At 31.8% G+C, this 10,963-nt stretch overlaps 1 protein-coding gene across 1 annotated transcript; it reads right to left on the reverse strand.

Annotated features, from left to right (window-relative positions):
- Positions 1-8,081: 8,081 nt before the first annotated feature.
- On the reverse strand, positions 8,082-10,715 carry Tip60 (Histone acetyltransferase Tip60). The gene is made up of 5 exons (XM_018515496.1): positions 10,619-10,715; positions 10,459-10,516; positions 9,869-9,937; positions 8,714-9,794; positions 8,082-8,624 (listed from the first exon to the last, which is right to left on the reverse strand). Exons 1-5 carry the CDS (start codon positions 10,661-10,663, stop codon positions 8,516-8,518), a joined length of 1,362 nt encoding a protein of 453 aa, XP_018370998.1. The 5' UTR covers positions 10,664-10,715; the 3' UTR covers positions 8,082-8,515.
- Between the last annotated feature and the right edge of the window lie 248 nt (positions 10,716-10,963).

A 10,963-nucleotide genomic window follows, 5' to 3' on the forward strand; every position in this document is an offset into this window, starting at 1 on the left:
TTTTTAAATACAGAAATCCTTTTAACAATGCTTCCATAACATATTTTTTTCGTAATCTCCAGTTTAATGAATTTTAATTATCACTTTTTAAATTTTGCTTCCATTTTAGAATAAGTAGTATAAAATTAAAAATTATTCTTGTTCAATTTTTCTATATCTTTTTTCTGAATATATACAGTATGTTATTTTAATTCAATATTTGTGATATTTGTAATTCAATATCGTTACAAGAAATCGTTATAAGAAATGTTATTTTTGATAACATAAGCTCTTCCAAGTTGTCATAAGACAGCAGTATATATTATATTGATGAATTAAGCAGGGGAATGAAGCAGAAAGCGACATAACGGTAACTTTCATAAATAAGAGTTATCAATCTCGCACACATACACAGAATATGTTATTAGTACATTCTTAATATGTGATTAAAAGTAAAGTATTGAGATGCAGACAATGCGCGGAAAAAGCACAATTTTCATACCATTAATAAGAACATTCACACAAATAAAATCTTTGATCGAGATAATTAATTAAGGAAAACTTCTATTATATTTCAAAACCACAGATGAACGATGATGAAGATAATAGTAACATTTGTGTGACAATGTAATTTGTCCTCTAACTTTGGTGAAATGACGATGACAAAAATAATGAATCACTTGACGATAAAATAATGTTGTCGACATAAAGGGTTAAGAAACTTTAGTGATCATCGATCAGAAAGGCTTTCGCTTGAGAGCACGTATCGTATCGGCGGCACTTAATAAATTGCCGACACATGACAATCTGTATCATAAAAGAAAACTCTACAGTCTACTAATAACATATAAGAATGGTTTACTATTATGTAAGTTTAAAGGGATATATAAATATATATATATAATATATGTATATGTATATATATATATATATATACGTATCGTTATTAAATATAAGAATAAAACGGTAAACGATGAGTAACAACAATAATAATAAAAATAATGACACTAGTAAAATGAAACGTAATATAATATAATAACGATAACGGCGCAAGCGAATTGATGTTGAATGTTGGGAGAAAAGAAATATATACATATATACATATATAATATGTACGTATATATGTATATACTAAGATATATATATATATATATATTCGAGATCTGTTCTGTTTTCTATCGTAGATTTTATATTTTCAAATACTCTAAGACAGAGATTCTAAAATCCGCGAAGAGGGTAGGCTGGAGAAGGAATTTTTCGTGCGACAACGCGCGGGCCTCTTTTTCGTTTAGCAAAATGACTCCCTTCCAGGGAATTACTTATCTGTGGCCGCAAAAATTTTTATTCATACCATCGTGAATCACTCAATCTTCCTGTTCTACGAAGAGACATATCGACGATCTCTCTCTCCAGTGGGAGAATGGATTTTCCGAAAGGAAGAGAATTTTCATTGGAGTCACTTCGTGATTTTGACGAATCTTTGCGAATATCAAACGAGACCTCGACCATCCTGGTTCCGGCAGTGCTCTAGTAACGATTATATCAAAAAACGAGAAATAAAAAGAGAATAAATGGAGTAGAATTCGCGCGATTTCACACGCTGAACACATATTCTACGGACAACACTCTCTTTTTCCAAAGATATTTTTCAAAAGTCGGTCTCTTCTTCGATGTTCTAAAGGAGAAAATATTTTTACACTATCTCGGTTGATTGTCTGCGATACGACATGATATTTTCAAGCGCCAATTCCCTGTTGTATATTATGTTATTATGTATGTAACAAGTAATATTATGATGTGTGTGCGCAAAGGTAAACGGCCGTTAATCCTCAACCACTGCAATGGGTTCAAATCTATTTCCAATGCAGATTTGTTAGTTCCCAATATTTTACGATACATTAGAAATGTGTCCGATTATATATCTGACGATTTCTTTTAATTCTGTATAATGTATTTTTCAAATTCTTGAACTTTAACGAAAGAAAATAATTTGTAACAAATATTTTCCACGTAACAGCGTAATAAAAATCAATTCATTTTATGTACTATTAGTAATTTACAGTATGTAATATTATATGCTGTCTCTCACATACACACACACACACACTCACTCTCTTTTTCTCTCTCTCTCTCTCTCTCTCTATTAAAAATTACTTATCAGTAGAAAATTATTTGATAATTGATTCTTTGTCGGATATAACAGAATATAAGAATATTCTGTTATAACAATCAGAGATAATTATACCTGTTGGATCTAAAATTGGCCTCATCGTAGTAGTTACTTCATTCAAACATATAATTATAGTAGTTGAGGATTAAAACCGGTCTCCTTCCGCTGTGAAGGGCGCCAAACTGTTAAGTGTCTTATTGTTCAGGCAAGCGGCTGGACGAAAGTAGAATTTCGAAATAACGCCATTCGACGGAAATCCCAATTATGTCTGTATGCCAGTGTAATTATCCGTTTCTAATATTATATAAACTCGTTTTTTAGACGGAAAAAACCGTTTTTTTTTAAATTTTTGTAGCCGTTTTTTTTTGTAATTACATTTGTCACTTGAGAAAAAAGATACAAGTGTATAAATCACATAAAATGGCGTAATTATTATTTTTCTAATTTATTTAATTATTTTTGGAGACTAAATGATTGAGTATTAACAATACCATCTTCGCGAAGGTAAGCATAATTTCTGCAAAATAAATTCATATAACGATAACAGAAAACAGATTGCAAAGCGGACGAAACTCGAAATTCTACTTCGTCAGTGTGTAAGCATAGTTTTAGTGTGATCGATTGTTCCTTGTACGACGTCTCCCAATCTATATTGAGACGCGCCATAAACTCATTATTCATCGTTATATTTATCAGAGTAAAACTCGGTGCAGGTTCACTCGGAATTGTTCATAAACGGAATTTTTCATAATATAATGAGGCACATTATCATGATAATTACAATTATGTAATTACGCAGATTATACACATATATAATATTCGAAATTTATTTTAATCTATAAAATTAATTAACAATTATATTTAAATTAATACCATTACACTTAAAGATTGATATTTTTAATATTATCTTTTAATGATATCTCGTGTTGTATTCTCGCGCTTTAAACAATTTATAATCCACGATATCCAATCAATCGCGCATCGCATTTAGAAATTGCATTCTACAGGCAATTGTGTTCTGTGAACATTTAGCTGGTAAATGTAAATGCATCGAGTGTTATCTACTCGATTATCTGAAACATAACATATCCGGGAAACCGACGTAATTATGACGAGCTTATATTTCGATTTTATAAGCATGCAAAAATGTTTTTGTAGTGAAGTTCGTTTCTATCTGTAGCATCGAAAATCGGACTGACCAAAATTATATCGATATCCATTATCTTTGTTTGGAAAATATGAAAAGATATGAACCCGCGCTCGAGTTCACTCAATAAAAATATCACGAATCAGTACAAACTTACGCTTGTCGTGTATAACTCTTCCTCCTCTCGCGCCATGGCACGAATATATACTAATGTACAAAACGAAACTTTTTTTACTGTACTTGACGACAGTCCAGGCGTTGCTCGTTATCGAGAAAGATAGAGCAAAAAAAAGGGGGGAGAACGTAGTGCGCCATGCCAAGGTGCTGCAACATCCTCTGGAGAACACCCAATAAGAAAAATCGAAAAAAAAAATGTCATCGAACGCCATTCTGTCCAGCCATTGCCGCCTATTGTTCAACTGTACATTCACACAAATATGTAAAGAAATTGTTTCGCAGAGGAAGAGAGAAGAAGCAAATGAAAAAAAAAGATATATATATATATACACACATACATATATATTAAGATGTAAGCACACACGCACACATGGCATACATGTACACACATAATGATAAAGAATGAGGAGAGAATGAGAGGGAGAGAAAGAGTATAATGCGACGAGTCAAAACTATATTACATAACGAATATTACGAGCCACGTGAGCAGATTCGGCGAGTAAGTAGAATAAGTAAGCGTAATATCAGACGCACATTGAGACGAACAACGGATTTCGGAAAGATTGCCAAGAGCATTTTTTGCTACTATAAAAAGGGGATAAGATTATTTTAAAAGTAATATGCTTGCAAATGGAATATCATGAAGGATAAAAACTGAAGATTTATCAATTCTTTAATCTTTCTTTGATTGCTTGCGTTATGTATATAAATTTTACTAGTAACATTCTGTTGTATATTTTACATAGTGGACAAGAAATTTTAGCAACTAAGAAATCCACTCTAAATCATATAAATCAAAATACTGTTGTAGGTTTTATTAAGTAGTTATAAGTCGCTGATTTATTTACATATACCAATATATTAAAATAAGTTGTTAAGTTGATTTATTATAAATTCTGATATTCCGCGGAATTAAGAATGATAATACGCAAAAATGTGTACGTGTTACTATGCAAGACTCAATGTGCGCCTGGCGATAAGGACAATTTCTGCGTTTTGTGCGATATACGAGGGTTGTGGATAATCTTAAGCGCTTCTCGAATTCTCTGGTATGCGTCTGGTTATTTGTGCGATAGTCTATAAATGCCGTTGTTGTGATGCCGTGTACGTGTTGTCATTCTTATCTTGTTAAATATTCGCTGTTCTTCTCGACATTATACCGCTGCCATTGGATTTTCATCGTCTCGTTGTTGTTGTTGTTGTCGTTATTGTTAAGGGAGAAACGTATTGTCCGTTCAATTGCACGCACAAATGCAGCGGCGAGATGCCACGACTATTTTTCTTTTTTTTTTTTTTACTTTACGGCATTGTATTCTTCCCAACTTTGTCGACTATTCTGTGCATGAATCACGATTACATAACGATAAATTTTTTTTGCTCCTCTATATTATAAATTCTATAGAATGTGTGCTCGGACTTTTATAAGGTATTTAGATGATAGAATTATAAAATATATTATTCTTAACGTACTTAAATAAAAAATGTTTTTTACGGACAATATATATTCAAACAATTTCCACAGTATGGCCATAAAAGTAAAAGTCGTGCTTCTCGATTCCTGCAACTATACATTTCTCTCAAATCGAAAATATCGAGTGATCGATATTAGTTTTTAATCAGCCCAAATATTATTTCATTTATTCAAATATTTAATTTCACTATATTAATTATTTACCGTTTACAGAGTATCAATCATGAAATTTTATCCCTAAGATGGAAAGTGAAAGGTGAAAATTTTAACCATTGAAGTTAATGGAGAAATTTTTCACTTTTCACTTTTCATCCTAGGAAAAAAGTTTCATGATTGATACCCTGATCCTAGCTTGCTTCGCAATGATGTAATATATTAATCGATTGATAATTTTTTTATCTTGATATATCACATTCATATTATTGTGTACGTGAATTCGAGTTATTAATAGTGCGTATATAACGGACAGGGTTATCAGATATCAATTTACGTAAATATCAAAGAGCGTTTCCAATTTCATGCGATCATATCGGTATGAGATCACTGTGACCTGACAATTGTGAAAAGTGCGTGCACACGAGTTTCTTCCTTCCGCTTGTCGTCGTGATGAATCTTAGGAACTCGCCGTGTCGCGCTTACGTGGTAACGAATACAAAAAGAATATAGAATAAAATTATGAACAAAGATTTATTGTATATGAAGCTACTGTGATGTTACTGTTGAATATAAAAAAAATATATATCTATATATATATATATATATATACACATATGTATATATATATACACATAAAAAATACTGTATTTAAAGTCGTGTCTAAAGATTGTTTTCTTTTATCTCCTCGCTCACCGAAACAAAGTCTGTCGCGAATCTGTGAAAGTGAAATTGTAATTTATATTCGTACGAGCAAACTATTTTTTAAAAATGACAACGTGACTGATCTATTATGTAATATAGGCAATAAAAATGTATTGTGCTAGATTCTTTTCTCTCTCTTTATGTACATATACACATACGTGCATTTGTGTAAACCTCATTAAGTGCATAATGGAAGTAAGTGCTTATAAAATTAGGATTCTTTTCTTCCCTTAGTTTCATTTCGTATTGCACTTTGCGTGAATCGTAGAAAAGAATTTTTTAAAGAATTTTATATATTACGGTCGTTTATGTAATCAAGAATATAAAAGCGAGATTGGGATGTGAGATTTAACAATTCTTTAAAAATTATATTAAAGTTTTTAAAGCTTGCTTAATCAGACATGGGAAAAATGTAAAAGAATGTATCGCTTTAAAAATTTACAACAGATCATAAAGCAACAAGGAAAATAAAAATTTATTTTAATCTTATCTTATAACTTTTAGTTTAAGTATTAAAAAATCAATTAAATCTGGTTTTAATTTTATTAATCTGAAGTAAAAAAAACAGATTATATCGACACAAAATTTTTATTAAATTTTTATGCTTGTTTAATCAAAATTGACAAAGATGCATTAATCGTACAAAAAGAATTTATAGTCATAAAAATTTAAGAGTGATCACATAAAGTTATAAGGAAAATGAAATTTATTTCAATTTTATATAGATTAATTATACCAATATAAAATTTATACGTGCATTTTTTAAATAGGAAATTTTATGAATCCTACACATTTAGAATTCTATGAAAAGTTTTTATCAAAAATCTTTTACGTATGCGATAATATGTTAAAACTACGAAATATTGTAATCAATGTAAAATATTCTGATCAATATTTCAAAAAGAAAGAATTGGCAAATTGATCAGAAATTTATTTTATATTGGTAACAATAACGTTTTTCTGTTACAGGACGAAAATTAATATCAACCTATATGAGCTGCGTTCGAAAACACTATCCAAATGCCTTCGCAGTATCATTATCCTTGTTTTAACAATCATTGAACAAGGATAAAATGATATTCGAAGAAACTCGGGTAGTGTTTTCGAATGTAGCCATGGAGAGTATTCATGATCTACAAACGTATTCAGGGACTCGAACCGAAATTTCGGTCCGGATAACAGTCCAAGCTAAATCCAACTTTTGGTTCCAGTTCTTTTACTGTAATGATTATCGGGTCTGTTTAGATTTCGGTCCTTTTCGGTTCGGTAATTACATGTCTGTAACGTTATTACTAATCCTTCGTGATCACATCTCCTGAGAATTTTATGTTGGTCACAAAGGGGGCAAAATGGCCCTAACATTTTAATTGATCGCCGTATTTACAGCTTTTGTTCTTTAAAATCACAAAAATTATTGAACATACTTTAAACATTGTAGAATATGAAAATACAGTGGCTTTTTAAAGTTTTTAATTTTAACATATTTTAAAAAATCGCAAAAGCTGACGTCCAAGGAAGAATATACGGTTGAAGATGCAAAAAGGATATTTTAAACTTCGGAAGTGGCATAAGTGCAGTTTAAAAAAAAAAGATCCTAGAAATACAAAGTTTCACATCTTTTTAGAGTCCCCTGGATCACGAAGGATTAAAAGAATTGGAATCGATACCGAAAGTTGAATAGCCTTACACCATAATCGTAACCAGGCCAAACTATATACTATACTACTATAGTATATACTATATTACTTGTAAGTATATAAAAATTTAATTTTTGGTTTGTAATAGTCACTAATGAAAAACAAATATCGGACGGAAAAATAAATACCAAATTTAATAATCTTAATTAGAAGTGTAGAAATTATTTACATTCAATTTTCATGATGCCAAATTATAATTTTTGTATATTAATTTATGTGTAGTACCAATTTAGTTTGTCCCCGCTCGAAAATGTGTTCACTTTTTAACAGTTTTAGTATAGAAATAGTTTTTAAAATAAAGTTGTTTTCTCTATATCTTGCATGAACATTCATAAATATACTAATGCATTATTTATATAATTTAATATTCATAACTATCTAAGCAATCTTTTTACTACGTCAAAAAATATATAGTAAATTACAAAGTGAAAAAGATGTGTACATATTTATGTATACATGATAAAGATAATGCATTTTTCATTAATCTCTGTAGGCTAAAAAACTGAATAACAAATAGCGACTCGTTGATTGGATCTATACAAATAGTTCTCTATAAAATTTAAATGCGCTTGAGTCCAGGAAGAATTATATGTTATAAAATCACATTTATTTACAATTCTACAAGAGCGGTAGATTATCTGTACAAATTCTCCACTGTACAATGACAATTCTCTGTGAATGTTTAAAAAAATTCTAATATCATCATATTAAAACATTGCATTTTTAAGATATATATTTGTTACAGCAAATATTCTGTCAGGTAAAATTCGCGAGCACAGTATGATCTTAGCCCTCTATAACTGAGATCTGCGTGTGTCGATAAGTTCCTAAAGCATTGCAATAAGCGTACATAACGCCAGATACAGTCTTATTAAAACGCTAGACCATCAAGGTCACAAATTAACATATATATGTACAATTTTTGTACACCTGTCTTAACCACACTCGCTTTTAGAATGCCTGAAAAATAATTTCAAGACAAATCAGTACCGTTTTATTGTCAACTCGACTTAAGTTCACCATTTAGCTCTAACACTCCAGTCTTTCGGTGTCCAATGCAGACACTTAGGATCTATTCTGATCTGTCTTTTTTCCATCGCAGTTGAGTGTTGTTCGATAATTTCCCTGCGAATAAAGATTATACATCAGTATGAAGGACTCACAGAATTCAGATAAACCATAGTAAATCTCCTTTCATTTTGCTTGTAAATTACCTATTTAATGTTACAATATATTGTCCCTTGTAGTAGTTAATGAGATTCAGATTTTGCAAAGTCGATATTACGTCTTCTTTCTTGATGGATGTTAACTCGGAGATCTCGCTTATCGTTATTTGTGCTTTTTCATTTTCTACTACGGGTTTTACGTTCAGCAGGATATCGAGTATCGTGTGAGCCCAGTAACTTCGGTACGAAAGTAAACCCAAATCGGACAGCGGCTTTTCGGGAGAACCAGTCTTTCCTTCGAATTTTGACAATTCGTATGAAAATTCTATGAGGAGTTTACCGTAACCTCTTCTTTGATATGGTGGCAGTGTAAGAATGCATGCTACATTATGATCCTCTGTTGATTCTTTTTCCTTTGAAAAATAGCCAACTATATGAAACCCTCTACTATCAAAATCCGTCATTACATAGAACAAAAAAGGATCTGTGTCATAGTAAAGAGTCTTGTGATCTAAGAATAATTTTGCCAGTAGACAAAGATTTTGCGCATAATTCTTGTTCTTGCGGCCATCAATTTCAAAAAACGATATTGATCCCTTCCTATATATTTCATTCCCAGGTGGATGACGTAAATTGCACTTGACTAAATGCCTTTCTAAGCACTTTCGACTTTTTCTGTATTTTAGGCAAAACTCACAAATATATATACAAGTTAAATTTACCATTTCTTGTGGATATGGGCTAAAATACCAAGGCTTTATTCTATGACGCCCTAGTTCAATTAATTCTACGTTTTTCATTCTCGTGACTACATCGTCGTGATGATGTGCCACTAAGGAACCAGTCGGTCTGGGGCCCGGCGTTTGCGGCGGGCCATCTTGAGAATCCTCATTTTCTAGAAAGGTTGCTTTTCTTTTTCTAGACATTTTCTTTTGCAGTGCCGCTTGTAACACAGCGTTACCATTGACTGGTTCACTGCTAACGCTACTGGGACTAGGCGGTCTACTAACGGCCTGCTTTTTTGGAGTTGCCGCACCAGTTCCTGGCGTTGTTCCTTCGCGACGAGGATATTGGACTTTTCTAGTGTCCAGGGAATCTTCCATAACCCATTCATCTAATCGTTTGTTGACTGAAATAGCGTAGTTTTGATAACGACACTTATGTCACATTTATGAGATTTTCATATCTAAACGATTTACTTACAGTCCACATAGTGAACATAATAGCACTTGACGCCTTGTACTTCCTTAACGCTGATGATTTCAGCAAGTGCTACAGATAGGACAAGAAGATTTTGTTTAAATTGCTGCTATGACTTTTAATAAATTATCTATATTATTTATCTATATATTTATTATATATATAAAAAAACAGTATATTTGCATATATACAAAGTTATTAATCATAACAAAATTGCGAACAAATATATATTTTTGAACTAAAATGGTATGTTCAAAAATTTCAGAATCTTTTAAACATTATACATGTAAAACAATCAATCTCATAAGACACATGTATCAAAAAATCAATTTATAATTCAACAAGGATCAAAATACATATATAATTACAATCAGAATATCTTCATCATAAAGTATTTGCAAATACTTTGCAATATGAAATGATATCTATTTTGTATGTCTCACAACAATATAGTTCAAAACCAATCTCGCCACATGACAACTGATCACTGTGGTGAGTTGTAGTTCAGTCTTCCAGAGAGAAAAACCGCGTCTTTCGGTTAATGACATATTCTCTGAGATGAAGGGAACAATACGCGAATACAATCTACTTACGCCAATCATCCGTGCTATGCATCCTGACCGGCAAACGGCAGCCTTCCACCAGTGAATTCTGAAAATGAGGTTAGATCGTGAGTGTGTAGTGCATTTGAACGTCGTGCGCGTCCCCGGGTGACCTGCCGACATTCCCACGTATGGCGTACGAGATACTTACCACTGAATCGCATATTGTTTCGCGTTCGTCGTGTTCCTCGATCATTTCAGTCCAAAATTTAATTAAATCCCGTCACCAAACACGATTTTGTTTTGAAGCTTTCACAGCACTGACGCGAGCGCCGCTTGGGTCGAACTATTGAGTAAACTCAAATGCCTCGGTCGGAAAATACAGAAAAAGATACTGACATTACCGACGCCTGGTTTTGTATCTTCAATATCTTATATATGTAGCAGGTACCAAACTATTTTTTATTACAACTTCTTTGATAGGACAATGGTTGATTAAAATGTTACTTACATATTTTTATTTTATGATACATTCCTCAGTTCCTCTTCAGGAAAA

The sequence above is a fragment of the Trachymyrmex cornetzi genome, unplaced genomic scaffold (assembly GCF_001594075.2).
Source record: "Trachymyrmex cornetzi isolate Tcor2-1 unplaced genomic scaffold, Tcor1.1 scaffold579, whole genome shotgun sequence".
NCBI classification, from domain to species: domain Eukaryota; kingdom Metazoa; phylum Arthropoda; class Insecta; order Hymenoptera; family Formicidae; genus Trachymyrmex; species Trachymyrmex cornetzi.